The sequence below is a fragment of the Oncorhynchus mykiss genome, chromosome 14 (genome assembly GCF_013265735.2).
Source record: "Oncorhynchus mykiss isolate Arlee chromosome 14, USDA_OmykA_1.1, whole genome shotgun sequence".
NCBI lineage: Eukaryota > Metazoa > Chordata > Actinopteri > Salmoniformes > Salmonidae > Oncorhynchus > Oncorhynchus mykiss.
Window position 1 is genome coordinate 3,548,586 of NC_048578.1, and position 19,524 is coordinate 3,568,109.

General features: G+C 41.9%; 2 protein-coding genes across 5 annotated transcripts; both read right to left on the reverse strand.

The window, feature by feature from the left end:
* LOC110488567 (nucleotide exchange factor SIL1) lies at positions 1-4,440 on the reverse strand. Of its 2 annotated transcripts, XM_036942698.1 has the most exons (10): positions 3,657-4,440; positions 3,437-3,553; positions 3,159-3,294; positions 2,938-3,046; positions 2,662-2,773; positions 2,344-2,526; positions 2,060-2,181; positions 1,837-1,933; positions 1,415-1,579; positions 1-1,325 (listed from the first exon to the last, which is right to left on the reverse strand). In XM_036942698.1, the coding sequence occupies exons 2-10, from the start codon at positions 3,539-3,541 to the stop codon at positions 957-959; spliced, it is 1,398 nt and encodes a 465-aa protein (XP_036798593.1). In that variant the 5' UTR covers positions 3,542-3,553; positions 3,657-4,440; the 3' UTR covers positions 1-956. The 2 variants fall into 2 exon arrangements, with proteins under 2 accessions (XP_036798593.1, XP_021416502.1); XM_021560827.2 differs by having other exon boundaries at positions 3,437-4,436.
* Positions 4,441-9,778: 5,338 nt separating this feature from the next.
* Positions 9,779-18,932, reverse strand: LOC110488569 (protein Spindly). Of its 3 annotated transcripts, none has more exons than XM_036942699.1 (12): positions 18,897-18,932; positions 17,443-17,610; positions 17,002-17,178; positions 16,081-16,275; positions 14,776-14,925; positions 14,571-14,669; positions 11,862-11,972; positions 11,592-11,732; positions 11,358-11,458; positions 11,009-11,196; positions 10,624-10,894; positions 9,779-10,028 (listed from the first exon to the last, which is right to left on the reverse strand). In XM_036942699.1, exons 1-12 carry the CDS (start codon positions 18,915-18,917, stop codon positions 9,875-9,877), a joined length of 1,776 nt encoding a protein of 591 aa, XP_036798594.1. In that variant the 5' UTR covers positions 18,918-18,932; the 3' UTR covers positions 9,779-9,874. The 3 variants fall into 3 exon arrangements, with proteins under 3 accessions (XP_036798594.1, XP_036798596.1, XP_036798595.1); XM_036942701.1 differs by lacking the exon at positions 18,897-18,932 and adding an exon at positions 18,601-18,739; XM_036942700.1 differs by lacking the exon at positions 18,897-18,932 and adding an exon at positions 18,248-18,669.
* Between the last annotated feature and the right edge of the window lie 592 nt (positions 18,933-19,524).

Below are 19,524 nucleotides of genomic sequence, written 5' to 3' on the forward strand. Positions count from 1 at the left end.
TCAGTTAAAGGCAGATTATTAGCAGTGCCTTTACCCAATGGATTTATTCTTATCAAACAAGTACACAAAATACATAGTAAACACATAACTTAGACATCAGTTAAGATATTTCAAATCATTAGAATAAATTGTGTGTATTTGAAAGCTAGACTCAATATTATGCTCAATAATTCTCAGAGTTTCTGTTTACCATTTTACATTCAATCATGCTTTTTGGAATTGAAGTTGCCACATTTGAACCTTCTATTTTAAGCAGTTGATAGAACACATCTCTTTTTGACAGGCTCAAACACAAGAAAGCCTTGGTCAAGCATGCAGGCATGTGTGAGGCACAAGAATTCTCTCTGGATGCCTTTCCTTCCTGCCGGAATGATGCAGTGCAATGAAGAGTATCACTGACTGGACATTGGCTTTCCAAATCAGTGGAAACCCTTAAACTAATAAAATAACGAAACATGAACCTGTACAGTCTCTCATGAAACCCCATAGGGAAGTATGGAAATAGCTCCGATTTCATTACTGCTTACAGCAGGCACTGACTAGGCACACTAGTATCACAGTGGACAATCCACTAACAAGATAGATGGAGCACACTGAACAAGGAACACAAATGCCATATAAGGAGAAATACTGTCTTTTAGCCCAGCTGAATGCATTCCTCAGGGAGGACTGGAAAGCCTTATTTTGAGACACAAGCCAAGGCATGATGCATCACAGATGCAGAAAAAAAGGTGTAAGGAAGGCTAAGCAACCGAAAGGCAACCTTGTGATTTGCAAATGTGTCAACTAGAAGCACAAGCATTTCGCTACGCTCGCATTAACATCTGCTAACCATGTGTATGTGACAAATAAAATTTGATTTGACCCTATCACACAGCCGCAAAACTCGAACGCATTTCTGTAATCCTACATTCTCGTTTTTTTAATTGTCCTTTGATAAGGGTTTTCACCCAGCCCTATACTTGTTTCAGTTTCAGCACCACTGTCTCCAACAGAGCCAGGATCTCCCCAAAGTATCCATCCTCGTCACCGAGGACCTGCTCTGTGAGCACCAGCTCCTGGTACTGCTCCTGTAGGGCGCTGAGGGAGGAAGACAGGGCGTAATCCTTTCGATACTGAGTCTGGCAGTGAGGCATCATGGCCAGGATAGTTCTCAGGGCCTTTTCCTTCCAGTCGTGCTCTGGGGAGGCCAACAGTTCAGGTACCAGACTGCACCAGCCTTGCTCTGCCAAAAGTGGCTGGAGGGAGACCTGCGCATACTGCCGCAAACGCTCATTGTGAGATGCATCTGGGATGGGGTCAAGTCCAGTCTGAGAGATCAGCTCCTAGAATAGAGAATGCCATTCATATACATTTGATTTCACAAGACTAGCCTTGTATTATTGGCAAGGTTTTCGTAAAGAGCACCCCTCACCTTTTCGTTGATCATATCATAGAGTATGGTTACAATCCTCACACGGACAGCCCCACCTCCAGATGCTCGGAAAATATCCCCCAACACTTGCAGCCCACCCAGCTTCAGGAAGTGGCTTTGGGCAAAGGGGCAGTGACGTAGCAAACAGGCCAGAGCAAACAACGCCTGTATACAGGCAAACATTAGCCTTAGTTAAGTGCCAGGAAGAGAATGATTATTTACAAGTGATTGTCAGAGCTAAATTCTGTTCAGATTCTAAAACGTATTTGTAGACAGATGTGATGAAACCTTGCAGCATTAAATTGAAAGCCATCGAGTGTCTCTGCTAAAGACGGGACTATTAATCCTGCTAGATATACTGGACTGATTCTAAAATAAAAATGTATTATGAGTGAATTTTATAATGTGGGAACAGGACTTGCCCTCTTTTTAACAGACATGGGTCGTGGAGTGGCAAGTAACATTAACAGCTTCTGAAGGGTACCACTTTCAACTGCCTCCACCTGCACCACCGGGTTACTAGAAAGAAGACAGTGAATGATAATGTTACTGACCACATACACACAAATACAAACAAAAACAGGCTGTCTTTTGGCTGGTATTTAGAATTCGACAGTTGGAATGGGTTAATGAAGACTGCTATACCTTGATAGAGCTGATCCCAGAACGAAAGAAGCACTCTCTTGAAGTCGATAGTCTGTGCTGTTCAATGCATCAACCACAAGCTTCAACCCTCCCCTAGATGCCAGGTTATGTGCATTGTCCACCTGACAAGACATAACAAGAAAGGAAACCGTAATTATAACTCCATTACTAGAATCAAATGAAAGTTATTTTGTGTGTTTATGTTAACCTATGTAAAAGAGGTGTTGTTTCTCCTCCCCGACTATTAGTATATACAAAAACATCCCATGCTTGGGGGGCCTCACCTGATGAACAAGGTACTCTAAGTCATGTAGAGCTTTAACCTTCTCTTCCACAGTGGCGTTAGAGCTGTTGAATTGGGACACCAGTCTACTCATAATCTGGAAGTCTGACTCCATCAGCATGTCTAGCCTGACCATGTCTTTTTTCAGCTCATCCATGGTATGAAACTGGGCCCTGAGAGCCTCCTGAACACATACACACAGGTTTGGGACCAAGATAACAATCAAAGACAGATGGGATCACAGATGCATTAGGCTCTTATCACAGCCGCTTGTTTCCACTGTGGTAAGAAACTACAGATCCATCAAATCAGGGCAAACCGTCTCTTCTTTGTCACTGGTTTTGGGATCCACTCCTTCTTTGATATTTTTCAAAGCCTTCTTCAGCTCCACAGCACTGACAGATGGGCCCTGTGTGTTCTCCTTCCCCTGTCTGACTCACAGAGAGCAAAGACTGTAGTGAGTTTGATGTAATCTCAAGCAAACATAGTAGTGTGTGTGTGTGGCCATCTAACGTACAATAGCTATATGGCAACATTTTTAGATGGTGTTTCATATGGTTGATATACAAATTTCAATAGGATCCTCAACTCATACCTTTGTCCATCTATCTGGTATTTGAGAGTCTGGTGTTCCCCAAGTTTGACCTCCCTCTGTCCAGTCTGGAGGTTGAGCCTTACTTGAGAGCCCCTTGGGACCCCATGACCTGAACAATGCCAAAATTGTACAGTGAATACCTTTGATTCTGCCATAGACCTTAATCTCCAGTACACTACCATGTAATAAAGGCACATGTGCGTTTCTGCTTTAGCAATCACCTGGTTTGAGAGTCTTCCACTTATCTGTTGGATGGAACACATCCAAATCCTCAGAATCTCCCTCTTCCACGTGGGCATCCTCCTCACCCTCCAGGCTGGCCTCAGGGCTCTCCACAACAGTCAGAGCGGAGGGAGACTATAGGGCAACGGGTATTGTATCAGACTCTTGTACAGGCTTATCATAATCAGCTAGGCTACACAAACTGTTTTACATTGTATTTATTAAGTAGTATAACAATTAGTATAGGTCAATAATTATTTAATTCATCATTACTCACCTTTTCGCTGAGAACATGGACGAATTGACAAATGAATACTAAGAGCATGAGTGCTACCTTCAGTCTGGTAGATTGACGTCCTCTTCTCCGGCATCCGATCAACATACTGGCTGTAGGCTAGCTAACACAACTCATGTATTAGTGGCAATATTGATATGACACAGCAAAGGGTAACCAATACAATTCACGAGTACTTCGACGCACTGCACTATTTATTTACCCAACTGCACCATTCCAGATGTCAGCATGGACGTATAACGTTGATGCGCCCAGAGATACTTTTGAGGAGATGGGAAACTCTATTGGATTCGCATTAATGTCCATTTTGCACAATGCATTCTGGGACAAGGCAAGTAAATGGGAGTCAATTGGGTGCTAGCTCAAAAACCCAACATTAGCATGAATTTAGTGATCAAGAACTACAAAATTACAAGATTAGTCGACTCATACCCTGATTTTGAGAAGAGATTGCGAGACGATTGGCTTAACAACCAAGTGACGCAGGATGACAACGTAAACGCGATTGGTCGACAGTCTGCTTGGTGGGGCGGCTCCCATTCATTGTCCGATGGGATTCCTATCTTTCGCTAATATCTCACATACTTTTCAGTAACTAGACCACTCCCACAGTACTTGTCTAGTACTTGTCTTCACGACCGGGAGCCAATCATATTTAAAAGCATGTACCTTGTATTCAAATTATATGCAATCGGATTGGCTAATGGCGATCCCCCTTATGATCCCTGTGAAGCAATTACATTACATTTCTCATAGGGTTTTTTTCCTTTAGTCCGTCCTCGCTCCTCCGTGACCCGGAAACCGTGGTCGATGAGTGTTTCAAATTCCTTAGTTGGCAAATGCAGAAAGTCCTCCCCTCCTCGATAGTCGTCTGATGGCGAGGAAGCACAAGTGTATCCTATCTGGGGACGGGCTCTTTTCTCGCCACTTCGATACAAAGTGATTTTCGAAGTATCTTAGGAGAACATACTCAGTCCCCTAACTTGCTACGTTTATTGGCCTAACCTGTTGAGTAAATTGAGCAAATTTGATTGAGAAATGGCCATAGACATCCTATTGATGGTGCGTTCAAGACAACTGGGAACTCTGAAAAAAACGAGGTCATGACGTCATGGATCTTCAAGTCAGAAATTCAGAGCTCTTGAAAGATGCCAGAGTTTCTGACTTGGATTTTCGAGTTGGATGACAGTTCAAAAAGATTTTTCCCAGGCGGTACGAGTTTTATTTCAGAATTCCTGTTGTTTTGAATGCACTAAGGTCGAAAGTAAGAGATTTCCGAGTTCCCAGATGTTTTGAACATGGCATCAGAACTTGGAGAAAAAAATGAGGTTAAGTCATCATGTCAGTGCCCTTCAGATCAAAAAGTTGGAGCTCTAGAAAGATTTTATGTTATTTTAATGGACAAAGAATTTGCTTTTCTTTCAAAAACAAGGACATTTCTAACTGACCCCAAACTTTTGAAAGGTAGTGTATAAAAGAAAACCCTGAAATATCACATTTACATAAATATTCAGACCCTTTACTCAGTGCTTTGTTGAAGCACCGTAGACAGTGATTAGAGCCTTGAGTGTTCTTGACTATGACGCTACAAGCCAGAGTTGGGACCAAGTAATTGTTTTACAAGTCACAAGTAAGTCTCAAGTCTTAGCACTCAAGTCCCAAGTAAAGACAGGCAAGTCCGAGTCAAGTCTCAAGTCAAGACCGTCAAGTTTCAAGTCAAGTCTCAAGTCCTAAACTTTGAGTTTCGAGTCCTAAACAAGTCAATGTGCTCTTCACCTAATGTAATACCATATATTTTTAACAAGAGTAATAGTTAGTATATTACATTTACTCAAATCATGAATGCTTTTAAAAATGTCTATATTTTTATTACTTTCCAAATAAACTTTATATTTCCATGGAAATATATGGTAGTCATGAGAAAGACCCCCCCAATAGTGATCGACTATCGAGGATCGCAATCGGGCGATGTAGGCTTGTACACACGCACACACATGCACACACACTCTCTCTCTCTCTGTGGTTACAGTAGACAAACATATGTCAATGGTTTTAGGAACAGCAGTAACATCAGGCAGGATTTAGGCTACCAACTGCTGTCGGCTATATTAGCCACGACTTAGCATTCTTTGTGCAGCTTCAAATGTCGAACAAAGTTGGAAATTGTCTGTAAATTTCTTCCCGCATGTTTTGCAAGTTGCAATCCATTTTTTGTTGATACAGCGTCGTCTTTACATCCGAAAATAATAATTTGGGGTATCATCTTTCCAAGGTCTTCATCTGAATTCCCCCCGCCGACGTTCCTCTGCACTGCCACGCACAACTTTTTCTCAGCTGGCACAATTTGATTGGCTGCTGTCCGATTCAAACTGTAATCCATTAAATGAAGAGTAGATGCGCTTGCACACTTTTTTTAATAGCATCATTTTTAATATTTGGGCTTGGCGAGGGTATCAAGTCAGGTCGAGTCATAAGGCTCAAGTCCAAGTCAAGTCACGAGTCATTGATGTTAAAGGCAAAGTCAAGTTGCAAGTCATCATATTTGTGACTCGAATCTGACTCGCTACAAGCTTGGCACATCTGTATTTGAGGAGTTTCTCTAATTCTTCTCTGCAGATCCTCTCAAGCTCTGTCAGGTTGGTCAGGTTGGACAGCACAGCTATTTTCAGTTCGATCCAGAGATGTTCGATTGGGTTCAAGCCCGGGCTCTGGCTGGGCCACTCTAGGACATTCAGAGACTTGTCCAAAAGCCACCCCTGCATTATTTTGGCTGTGTGCTTAGGGTTGTTGTCCTGTTGGAAGGTGAACCTTCGCCCCAGTCTGAGGTCCCGAGCGCTCGCTCTGGATCAGGTTTTCATTAAGGATCTCTCTGTACTTTTCTCCATTCATCTTTCTCTCGATCTTCATCTTTTCTCCCAGTCCCTGCTGCTGAAAAACATCCCCACAGCATGATGCTGCCACCACCATGCTTCCCTGTAGGGATGGTGCCAGGTTTCTTTCAGACGTGACACTTCGCATTCAGGCCAAAGAGTTATATCTTGGTTTCATCAGACCAGAGAATCTTGTTTCTCATGGTCTGAGAGTCCTTTAGGTGCCTTTGGGCAAACTCTAAGCGGGCTGTCATGTGCCTTTTACTAAAAAGTGGCTTCCATTTGGCTATTCTACCATATATGACTGATTGGTGGAGTGCTGCAGAAATGGTTGTCCTTCTGGAAGGTTCTCCTATCTCCACAGAGGAACTCTGGAGTTATGTCAGAGTGACCATCGGGTTCTTGGTCACCTCCCTGACCAAGGCCATTCTCCCCCGATTGCTCAGTTTGGCCGGGCGGCCAGCTCTAGGAAGAGTCTCGGTGGTTCCAAACATATTCCATTTAAGAATGACGGAGGCCACTATGTTCTTGGGGACCTTCAATGCTGCAGACATTTTTTTGGTACCCTTCTCCAGATATGTGCCTCAGCCAATCCAGTCTCAGAGCTCCAAGGACAATCCCTTCAACCTCATTGCTTGGTTTTTGCTCTGACATGCACGCTGGGACCTTATATAGACAGATGTGTGCCTTTCCAAATCACGTCCAATCATTTGAATTTACCACAAGTGGACTCCAATCAAGTTGTAGAAACATCTCAAGGATGATCAATGGAAACAGGATGCACCTGAGCTCAATTTTGAGTCTCATAGCAAAAAGTGAATACTTATGTAGGCAAAAAAACAGTTTTCAAGTTTTCATTATGGGTATTGTGTTAAGATTGATGAGGAAAAACATGTATTTAATACATTTTAGAATAAGGCTGTAACGTAACAAAATGTGGAAAACGTCAAGGGGTCTGAATACTTTCCGAATGCACTATATCTCCCATTATGGTGTCTGTGAGCGCACAGGCAGCACCCAATGATGAACAGTACCACTCAAAAGTTTGGACACACCTACTCATTCAAGGGTTTTTCTTTATTTTTACAATTTGTCTGCATTGTAGAATAATAGTGAAGACATCAAGACTATGAAATAGCACATATGGAATCACGTAGTAACCAAAAAAAAGTGTTAAACAATTCTAAATATATTTTAGATTATTCAAAGTTGCCACCCTTTGCCTTGATGACAGCTTTGCACACTCTTGGCATTCTCTCAACCAGCTTCATGAGGTAGTCACCTGGAATGCTTATCCAACAGTCTTGAAGGAGTTCCCACATGTGCTGAACACTTGTTGGCTGCTTTTCCTTCACTCTGCTGTCCAACTTATACCAAACCATCTCAATTGGGTTGAGGTTGGGGGATTGTGGTTATCTGATGCAGCACTCCATCACTCTCCTTCTTGATCAAATAGCTCTTACACAGCCTGGAGATGTGTTGGGTCACTGTCCTGTTGAAAAACAAACGATAGTCCCACTAAGCGCAAACCAGATGGGCTGGCGTATCGCTGCAAAAGGCTGTGGTAGCCACACTGATACAAGTGTGCCTTGAATTCGAACTAAATCACTGACAGTGTCACCAGCTAAGCACCCCCACACCTCCTACTCCATGCTTCATGGTGGGAACCACACATACAGATATAATTTGTTCACTGTGAGATGCAGAGTAAGTGATGCGGCGGTTGGAACCAAAAATTTCAGACGAAAGGACACATTTCCACCGGTCTAATGTCTTTTGCTTGTGTTTCTTGGCCCAAGCAAGTCTCTTCTTATTATTGGTGTCCTTTCGTAGTGGTTTCTTTGCAGCAATTCGACCATGAAGGCCTGATTCAGTCTCCTCTGAACAGTTGATGTTGAGATGTGTCTGTTACTTGAATTCTGTGAAGCATTTATTTCGGCTGCAATCTGAGGTGCAGCGAATGGCCGATTTTTGAGGCTGGTAACTCTAATGAACTTATCCTCTGCAGCAGAGGTAACTCTGGGTCTTCCTTTCCTGTGGCGATCCTCATGAGAGTCAGTTTCATCATAGCGCTTGATGTTTTTTGCGATTGCACTTGAAGAAACTTTCGAAGTTCTTGAAATTATCCGGATTGACTGACCTTCATATAATGATAGACTGTCATTATATTTGAGCTCTTCTTGCCATAATATGGACTTGGTCTTTTACCAAATAAGGCTATCTTCTGTATATCAACCCTATCTTGTCACAAAACAAATGATTGCCTCAAACGCATTAAGGAAAGAAATTCCACCTGTTAATTGAAATGCATTCAAGGTGACAAACTCATTAATCTGGTTGAGAGAATGCCAAGAGTGTGCAAAGCTGTCAAGGTAAAGTGGCACCTTTGAAGAATCTCAAATATAAAATAGTAAAAATAAATTAAAACTCTTGAATGAGTAGGTGTCCAAAACTTTGACTGGTACTGTATATTAACCCTGGATTGCTGGTAAAAACAAATGTTGACATTTATAAATGCATTTCTATAGATTCCATTTAAAAAAAAAATAACAATGGTGGGGAAGTATCAAGATGGAGGCAAGGCGGTTTCAAACAGCACCACTTTAGTCTGTGTTTATCAATCATTGGTAGCGCCATTGAGGCCATCTCCATTTCAGTGGTCCATTTTCTTCTACTTCTATAAATTGGCAAACAAACTTAAAGGGTGCCACCTAGTGTTTGAGCAGGTATAAAGCTAAGGCTGGCGATTTACTGCCACCTACAGTATGGAATGTTGCCACCTAGTGTTTGAACAGGTATAAAGCTAAGGCTGGCGATTTACTGCCACCTACAGTATGGAATGTTGCCACCTAGTGTTTGAACAGGTATAAAGCTAAGGCTGGCGATTTACTGCCACCTACAGTATGGAATGTTTTCTCACGACTATAATTATTTGTCTAACCCCTCCTGATGGAATCATGTGATCCGTCAACGCATAGAAATGTCTCACCCAGTTGAGTACTTTAAAATGGTGAATGCAATTTTATACCCATAAAATGCATACATGTATGACCTTTGACCCCCCCAGTGGGACCATAGAGATGTCATTATCATATTTTCTTGTGTGTTGTATACTGAAGTTAATAACACATCAATAGCTTGTTTTGAGAAGATTGCCATCTTATAACAATTCATACCATCAAGCCAGTTGGCCCAACTAAGCGCATAGCTGCCATAACATTAACCACATTTAGCAACCTCCGATAAGCGGTTATCATACGAAAATGTAACCTACAAACACAGACCTCATAGAAAATCTTTTGCCAAATTTCACATTGGTCCACTCTGGGGTGGCACTCTGGCCCATAATATTTTAAACTAAAAAAGCCCAGACTAATTTGATACAATTCATATCTCCTGACCAATTCTGTAATTTAAACACTATTAGAATAGAAGATCATTTATCAGACGGAAATCCAGATTGTCTTACTTTTATTAATGTATTAACAAACATTTTAAATATACTCTGTTAGTATTTGATTGAAGGAATATAAAAAGTGTAGACTTCAGTCTACTGCTGAGCACATTGGTTTTCCAGTGTTTTCTGCGAGGAAACATGGATGACTTGAGATTTCAGCCGTTTCTTGTCATCCCTTCTGTTCTCTTCACCTTCTTTCTCCATCTCCAGCTCCTCAGTCATGGTTTTACAGTCAGCTGATGGAGACCTAAAAGGCAAACCATTCCATTTGTGTGAAGGTGTTGCTAAATCCAAAGCCATACAGATGACATTTACAACCCAGTTGTTATCATTTCTAGTAAAATATAAAGGATTCATTTACAAAGACATTTTCTAGGCCTACGTGGTGTGGTACACCAGTCAATCAATCCTTTTAGACCTAAACTGTTTACCTTAACTCTACATGTTTTATTACATTTCAAAAAGTGCAAAGACAAGGATCAACATAGTTGAAACTGTTCCTACTGGCAGCAGACTGTAAACCATTGTTAGTACCTACATTTACATGCATCAAATACATGGAAAGGAAGATCAACACACTGACTCATGGTACAGTAAGTTACAACTGTGTTCCGCTAACAGCAATTCTAGCCTTGATCCAGGCAGTCAGCCTTGTTGGAAAAATGTCACAGAAAGTATAATACTATTCCCTGTGACAGCCCTCCCAAAAGGCAAGGGAAGGGTAGGCAATGGTGGACTAGTGGTGAGAGCCCAAACAAAGCCCAGGAAGAGGAAGACGACAAAGAAACTGAAGTTGACACAGTAAAAGAGACAGGAGTCTGAAGGACCATGGGGACACTGACCTGGGGGGGTTGGGGATAGTGGTTGGGGGCTCCTCGCAGATGCGCACACACTTGCTGTCTCGGGTCAAGGTAGAGTCAGGCTTGGGGTTGTTGGGGGGCTGCAGAGGGGCAACGGTGAGCCTCTCCTCTGTAAAAGGGTGGGCCTCTGCTTCCATTTCTTCTTTCATGTGCTTGGGGAGCTCCAGTACCATGGGCTCCTCTTTCTTCACCTCTGGAATGTCTACAGGGAGCTTCTCGCGCTTGCGCTTCTGAATATGTTTTCTATTCACCTCTAAAGACAACATAAAATAGATTTTTATCTCTTACCTAATGTCACATTTTTTAAATATGCAAGTTATCACTGCAACTGTGACCAAGTGAAACGTCACGATATAGGCTAATTTACCATTGGGCTCATATTTCAACCGGAGCTCTTCCACTTTGACTTGCAGCTTGATGTTGTCACTCTGGCTCTGTTTGTGGGCCCTCTCTGCACTGAAAAGCTTCCTCTCCAGCTCCAGTGCTCTTTGACTCTCAGAGAGTGACTTCATCCTTTGCATAGACAACTCATCCCCCAGTCGCTCTGCATCCTTCCTACACACACACACAAATCAAACACTGATGCAGGTACGACAGTTCTAATCTCAACATTTGTAAGCCAAACCTTAAATGTGGAATGTTTATGGGCAAACTGAAGGTCATCACCCACCCAGCATGTAAATACTGACTGTGCCCTAAATCAAGCGATAACTCACACAGAGTTCGAAAGTTGCATTTTCAGAAGGTCAGTGTAGTATGTCCCATCCCCACTGTCTGTTTCCACCGGGGCTGAAGGGGGCTGTGCCTTCCATGTCATCTGCATAGACACAGTAACCAACAATTGTGACAACTGCACAACATTCACTTCATACGGTGTGAATCTGTTGCCTTATAACATGTTGTAGTGTACAGGATTTTAGTTGAAATGACAACAAACAAGAGGCCTTCACCTCCACTTTCTCCAGGCGACGTAGTTTTATAACAAGGGCTTGAATCTCACTGTTCTTCTCTGAGAGCATCGATTGCAGGCGCTCCAGCTGGGCAGGATCTGCTCTAGAGCCTTGCAGTTGCACGAGTGTGGCTATCTGAACCTGGAGGATCATGCATGAGGGAAATGCACATTAATGAATCCCAAGTCTAACTCGGATCAGTCTCACATTGTTTTAACTCAATCACCTAATGACATACAAAAACTTTTTTTAAATTGTCTTTAATCGTACCTTCATACGATGGAGCTGTTGTTTGGAGAAGGCATGCTGCTTCTGAAGGGATTGGTGCTGTACTTTCATACTGATCAGCTGTCTCTCCATCTCTGCTCGTTTGTCTTCAAGCTAAAAATAAATCAAGAGGCTCTATAACACAGAACGGGGAGGAGGGTGCACACCCCCAGCCACAGGGCCACAGTGGAGAGGGTCAAGAGCTTCAAGTTCCTCGGTGTCCACATCAAGAGGACTTAACAAGGCCCTCTGACACCAGAAGTCGTGAAGAAGGCACGGCAACACCTCTTCTCCTTTGGGAGGCTGAAACGATCTGTCATGGCCCCTTAGATCCTCAGCAACTATTACAGCTGCATCATTGAGAGCATCGTGACTGGTTTTATCACCGTTTGGTATGGCAACTGCACCGCCCGCCCCAGAAAGCCCTACAGAGGCATCACTGGGGGTGAGGTCCCAGCCATCTAGGAAGTACATGCCAGGCGGTGTCTGAGAAAGGCCTGAAAATTTGACATGGACTGTTCTCAGTGTTCCCGTCCTGCAGGCGGTACCAGCTCAGACAAACACTCCTAAAAAGCTTCTATCCCCTGACCATAAGACTTAAATGGCTAACAACTACTACCTTCCCTCTCTCAGACTATCCACACTGACTCTAGGGCAATCCACAGGTCTCTCAGACAACCTTCACTACTGGTAAAATGACTTAGGATTACATTACTCCTTTACACTGATGTCCATTGATTAACATTTATCCTGCTACTGGTCACTATTACTATTGTTTACACGTATATATTACCACTAGTATACAGTTGAAGTCGGAAGTTTACATACACTTCGGTTGGGGTCATTAAAACTCATTTTTCAACCATTCCACAAATGTCTTGTTAACAAACTATAGCTTTGGCAAGTCAGGACATTTACTTTGTGCAAGGCACAAGTCATTTTTCCAACAATTGTTTACAGACAGATTATTTCACTGTATCACAATTCCAGTGGGTCAGAAGTTTACATACACTAAGTTGACTGTGCCTTTAAACAGCTTGGAAAATTCCATAAAATTATAGCATGGCTTTGGAAGCTTCTGATAGGCTAATTGACATCAATTGGAGGTGTACCTAAGGATGTATTTCAAGGCCTACCTTCAAACTCAGTGCCTCTTTGCTTGACATCATGGGAGAATCAAAAGAAATCAGACCCCAGAAAAAAAAAAAATGGTAGACCTCCACAAGTCTGGTTCATCATAGGGAGCATTTTCCAAACGCCTGACTGTATCACACTCATCTGTACAAACAATAGTACGCAAGTATAAACACCATGGTACCACGCAGCCGTCATACCGCTCAGGAAAGAGACGCGTTCTGTCTCCTAGAGATGAACGTACTTCGGTGTGAAAAGTGCAAATCAATCCCAGAACAGCAGCAAAGGACCTTGTGAAGATGCTGGAGGAAACAGGTACAAAAGTATCTGTAAAATGAGTCCAATATCGACATAACCTGAAAGGCCGCTCAGTAAGGAAGAAGCCACTGCTTCAAAACCATCATAAAAGCGCCAGATTACGGTTTGCAACTGCACATGGGGACAAAGATTGTACTTTTTGGAGAAATGTCCTCTGGTCTGATGAAACAAAAATAGGACTGTTTGGCCATAATGACTATCGTTATGTTTGGAGGGAAAAGGGGAAGGCTTGCAAGCCGAAGAACACCATCCCAACCGTGAAGCGCGAAGGTGGCAGCATCATGTTGTGGATTCTGCTTTGCTGCAGGAGGGACTGGTCCACTTCACAAAATAGAAGGCATCACAAGGAAGAAAATTATGTGGATATATTGAAGCATTGTGGATGTATTGAAACAACATCTCAAGACATCAGTCAGGAAGTTAAAGCTTGGTCGCAAATGGGTTTTCCAAATGGACAATGACCACAAGCATACTTCCAAAGTTGTGGCAAAATGGCTTAAGGACAACAATATCAAGGTATTGGAGTGGCCATCACAAAGCCCTGACCTCAATCCCATAGAAAATGTGTGGGCAGAACTGAAAAAGCGTGTGCGAGCAAGGAGGCCTACAAACCTGACTCAGTTACAAAATTCACCCAACTTATTGTGGGAAGCTTGTGGAAGGCTACCTGAAACATTTGACCCAAGTTAAACAATTTCAAGGCAATGCTACCAAATACTAATTGAGTGAATGTAAACTTCTGACCCACTGGGAATGTGATGAAAGTGGTGATCCTAACTGACTTACTAAGACAGGGAATTTTTACTAGGATTAAATGTCAGGAATTGTGAAAAACTGAGTTTAAATGTATTTGGCTAAGGTGTATGTAAACTTCAGACTTCAACTGTAGCCATAGGTATTTATATATTCCTGCTACCAGTCCCTTTTCCAGCCCTATTCCTACTACCAGTCACATCGTATGTATAAACCCACCTCAACAACTCCAGCACAATGAAAAAGGTACTGACACTACTGTATATATTCTTGCACTCTCATTGTATTTAACCCTCATCGTAGTCCTTGAGGTTTTTAATAATAATAATAATAATAATAATAATAATAATAATAATTATTATTATTATTATTATTATTGTTGAGAAAGAGCTCGCAAGGTAAGAATTTCACTGTACTGTTTTACACGTGTTGTCTCCTGTGCATGTGGCGAAAACTTTTAAATACATTCAAAGACGCTACGGAGACAGATGGCAATGTAGCACCTACCTCTCCAAATAAAGAATTTCCCTTGCTGTTGGGATCTTGTGCCTGTTGCAACAGCTGATCCAGTTGAATCTGGAGATCTTGGTTGGCCTCTCGGGCTTTCTAAAGCAAAAAAAAAGGAAAAGACATTAGTTTCCTTAGCATGAATGACTAGTGCAATGTATGCATGATATACACAACCTAAACTGCTGAAGATTATGATCTTTACCTCCAAGGTGTTGAAACAGGAGACAGCTTCTCTCTCACACTCTTCTTTCTCCTCACTGATTCTCTCCAGTTGACGTTGAAGGTTTGTGTTAGTCAGCTCCAGCTGCTGCTCTTTGTACTGGGCCTCCTGAAGTGCCAGCTCCAAGGTAGCCTGAGAGGACACATGCAATCATTGTCGACGGAGATTTAAATCAGCTAAAAGTAAACAAAGCAGAGTCTTTATGGGCCTATACTAATCTCCCGTGTACAGATGCATGTCACATCGGATGAAATCGGAGTTGGGCTGGGCCTGATATAGAATAAATTAGCTCCTCCCCTGCCACTCAAACAACAATGATGAGATCACTTCTTCCACTCTGACAAGCGGTTATTTTACTGTAATAGAGAAGTTTTTATTTCTATTGATACCCTTTTTAAATGTCTTAACTTCAAGTTGCGCACAGAGCAGACTACTAAAACGGGAGTATCAATGAACATTGATTCAGTGTTCATAACAATTTAACTGCTCTGCCTTGTTGATTGGCTAGATGCAAGTTGGCTAAACTTGAAATATAAAGATAGCTATAGAGATATACTGACTACTCATTAGCACGTGGGCTTGTGCTTGAGAGATTCTTTTTGATACCGGTGTTCATTTTCTATATTGCCGGCAACAAGAAGTGAATGTGCATTATGCAGGGTTCTGGTTAAACTTGTAAGAAAAAGGGCATTTTCAGACAGATTTAAAAACCAGATCTGGGGTTATTGCAAAAAAAGCAGGTTAAACTAATTTGATGAATTACATTTAGTTAGGCTTATGGACGGCTTAATTTAGCCTAGGTATAATTTCACAAACCATGAATTCATTAGATTATTGCTGACTGTTTGAAATGCATTATATTTTACAGCAAAGCTTAGAGACAATATTTCTACAAAAATACACACAAATTATTTTTTTAGAATTAAAAAAGAAATCAAATTGAGATCTGATTTTTAGGACATGTCACCCAGCTGTGGAGCGTAGCATCTGTCAGACTGCGGGATCAGACAACTAAGGAGCTTTTTTCCACTTTGCAGATTTTTTCGATAACGATAATTTAGCCAAAACATGATTACGCAGGTGTTCGCATCTTTCACATTTTGGAAGAGAGGGTATATTTGGCCAACAACTTGACCAAAACTTCCATTTAGGGGGTGGAGACTTTGCTAATCTTGGTAGTATCTTCTCATACATCTGACTCCAGAACTTAATTGAGCATCTGATGCAATATTTTAGTACTGGGCTCCTGAGATTATGTCTTTACAGACAGTGTGGTAGGGTACTCACCTTAGCAGCCTCAAGCTCCATCCTCTCCACCTGCAATTCCATCATCTCTGTGGACAGGGTTTCATGAGTCCGCTCTGTGACAAATCGTAGCTCCTCCATCTTGATGCTCAGGGTCTCTGTCTGGAGCTCCAGTTTATGCCTCAACTGCTTCTCACTCAGCCGCACCTCATCCAGTTCAGATCTCATTCTCTCCATCTACAGCCAACCAAAGATATCCCATTCACTACATTGACTGGGCACACATAGTATTGTCAAGAAATAAGTATTGTGTCAAAGGCAACAACTCCTAATTAAGTATGTTATTAGCAGCGATGACTTCAATGTGCATAATTCCACACAAAATAAGTACCTTTGCATCAGTGGTGTAAAGTACTTAAGTAAAAATACTTTAAAGCACTACAAAAGTCGTTTTTTGGGGTATCTGTACTTTACTATTATATTTTTGACTACTTTTACTTCCCTACATTTCTTAAGAAAATATTGTACTTTTAACTACATACATTTTCCTTGACACCCAAAAGTATTAGTTACACTTTGAATGCTTAGCAGGACAGGAAAACAGTCAAAATCACACACTTCTCACCCGGCAGACTCAATAAACATAATTTACAAACAAAGAATTTGTATCTGAGTGCCCCTGGCTTTCCATAAAATGAAAACAAGAAAATGGTGCCATCTGGTTTGCTTAATATCATTATTTACACTTATATACTTAAGTATATTTTAAACCAAATACTTTTACTCAAGTATAATTTTACTTGAGTCATTTTCTATTAAGGTATCAGGACTTTTACTCAAGTATGAGAGTTGGGTACTTTTTCCACCACTGCTTTGCATGCTATTTTTTCCCTTGCCTAGATTCAGCATATCCCCCAGCCAATGGTGTACAGGTAATCAAAACCACATCAATGGCTCCCCAACCGTGTTCTTGCACTCATTGAGCTCCATAGCATGATTCCTCTCCAGCTGGGATTCATGTTGCTCCCACTGCAGCCTCTGTTGGCTCTTGATCGAGTCGTGGTCAGAGCGCAAGCTGTCCAGCACACGGCTTTTCAGCGCCACTTCCCGCTGCAGGGAGTATTTCTCCTGCTCCAGGGCCTGAGAAAAGACACACAAGAGATTCATACCTCATACATCAACCCACTCCATCTGCATTCTCATCCAAACCCTGCTCAACATTACTGTAATATCAGTTGTAACAAGATTAATTTCATAAAATATAAGGATGATTAGTAGTTGTTATGGGCAGCAGTTGTCTTATGTTGTAATGAGTTAAACTGCTACTGTCATAGCCTAGCCATCAACTGTCATGAAGACAGCAGTCTTTAGAGATGTCAGTCATTGCCCAGTGTGAATGATCACCTCCACAGCGTTGGTCATCTCTATCCGCTGCTCCTCCAGTTTGTTCTGTAGATCCAGCTGCCCATCCAGCAGCTGAAGGCCATATTGGCCTGCTTTCTGCAGCGCATCATCTGCTTCCTTCAACTTGCGTTGTAGTCGCTGGATCTCATCGTCTCCTGAAGTACACATCTTTCACAATTGAGGGGGGAGTAAAAGGGAGAGAAACTTAACTGGAGCACTTATTGAGATTGTGGGACACCCATTTACGTCCAGCGATGGTTCATATGGGGTTAGGTGGAATAGTTATTCAATTATGTAAAGAATGTGGCTACTCAGTGACCATATCTGATTAAATGAACACAACAAACAAGGATGAGAAATATAGCTATTTGCCTAATGGTGGAATAAAGTCCAACCCTGAACTAAACCTAGTTGAAAACAATGGATAAAGACTAACTAACTACTGTTCCACAACTTGGACTCGGTAATTAGGTCCTATTCAGTAGGCACGAAACGGGATAAAACAATTGTATGCACGCAACGTTGTGTGTTTGCTTTTGCTAGTGAACAATACAGCATACGACTGATAAACACTAACATTAGCCAGCTTTTTCCTCCTGATATGAGCTAGCTAAGTACGTTAGATAAACTTGCACGACATAGTACTAAAAAAGTACTATAAACTTGCACGAAACTAGTACTATAAACTTGCACGACATACTGTTGATTACACAAATACAGTTACCCTCGGAAATGTGATCGTAAGAGGATAACTAGCAAGCGATTGTAAAATTACTTTTCATATTTAGCTAGCTGGTAAGCATACCTTGCCACCATGCAGTCAAAAGGGAACAGAACCACCACAACTAAAATCTTCGTTGTTTTCGACCGCTTACACAAGACGATTTGAATTCTCCTGCAACCCAATGACTGTTCAATGGGCTGACGTCAGAGTTTGGACATCCCAAGAAATGCGTTTATACTTTCTGGCCAGCCAAATATCGCGAGCGATAATGAGATGTCTGTTGGTCTGCCTTTATACAAGGGCGTGGTGACCAATGCAGTGTTGCCAATTTAGCGACTTGGTCGCTTAATTTAGCGAGTATTCAGACCCCTCTTAGCGACACATTTTCAAAAAAGCGACTAGCCACCCCCGTACCAAAGCACTCACAGACGCACCAGTTAGAGCAGGAAATGTTCACCCCTTTGTGCCCAGTGCCCAGACTGCAAATGAATAGCGCATGCCGGAAGTCGCATCTGGCTGACCCCGCCCTGGCTTACATTCAGGTTGGGATGTAAATGTAAAAAACTAAATTAAAAAAAGTAACTCCGCCAGTGTCTCTTTTGAGTCACTTTTGCCGGTCCCAAGCCAGGATAAAGGAGGAGGGTTGGAATTGTGACATTAAAAAAAACAAGAATCGACAGAAGAAAGTTAATTTGTAGTTCTAAACATATTTACAGTGTTTTTTACTCACTTTTTGTCTGTCCCACAGCATCCATCACAATTACATGCACATGGCCAATTATGCAAATTTGGCGATTACGTCATTAAGCGACTTCTAGTGACTTTTAGGACAGCCAATAGCTACTTTCCTTACTGAAGAGTTGGCAACACTGGACCAATGTTCCCTCTAACAGTGTTGCCAAGTTTTCAGTTTTCCCACGATTTGGCTACTTTCGCGGGTGATGTCGCGGGTTCGAGGTTTTTGGGCTATTTCATAGTTGCACCGCGGCCGAAAGGCATATCTCTTAAAAATATATATATTTCAATGTGACCTGATGCTGTCAGGCAGTGGTGCAGGTTGTTTCTGAGTGAGTGGTAGGGCCTCCCAGTAGTATGGTGTGTGATAAGTACCATAATTAAGCCTCGAGAAGCTACTGATACCTCTCACCATGTCAACTAACTCTTCCTAGTGCCATAAAATAAAGTCATGAATTAACATGAACTGTATGGGGAAGGTGTCAAACTGCTGGACGCGTTCACGTCACGTAGACATAGTGTAACGTTTGCTTGTAAGTTTATTATGAAAGATCTTACCATGAACGCCTTACAAACGTCTACATATACATGATGTTGTACAAAATATTTTTCATTGCCAGAGT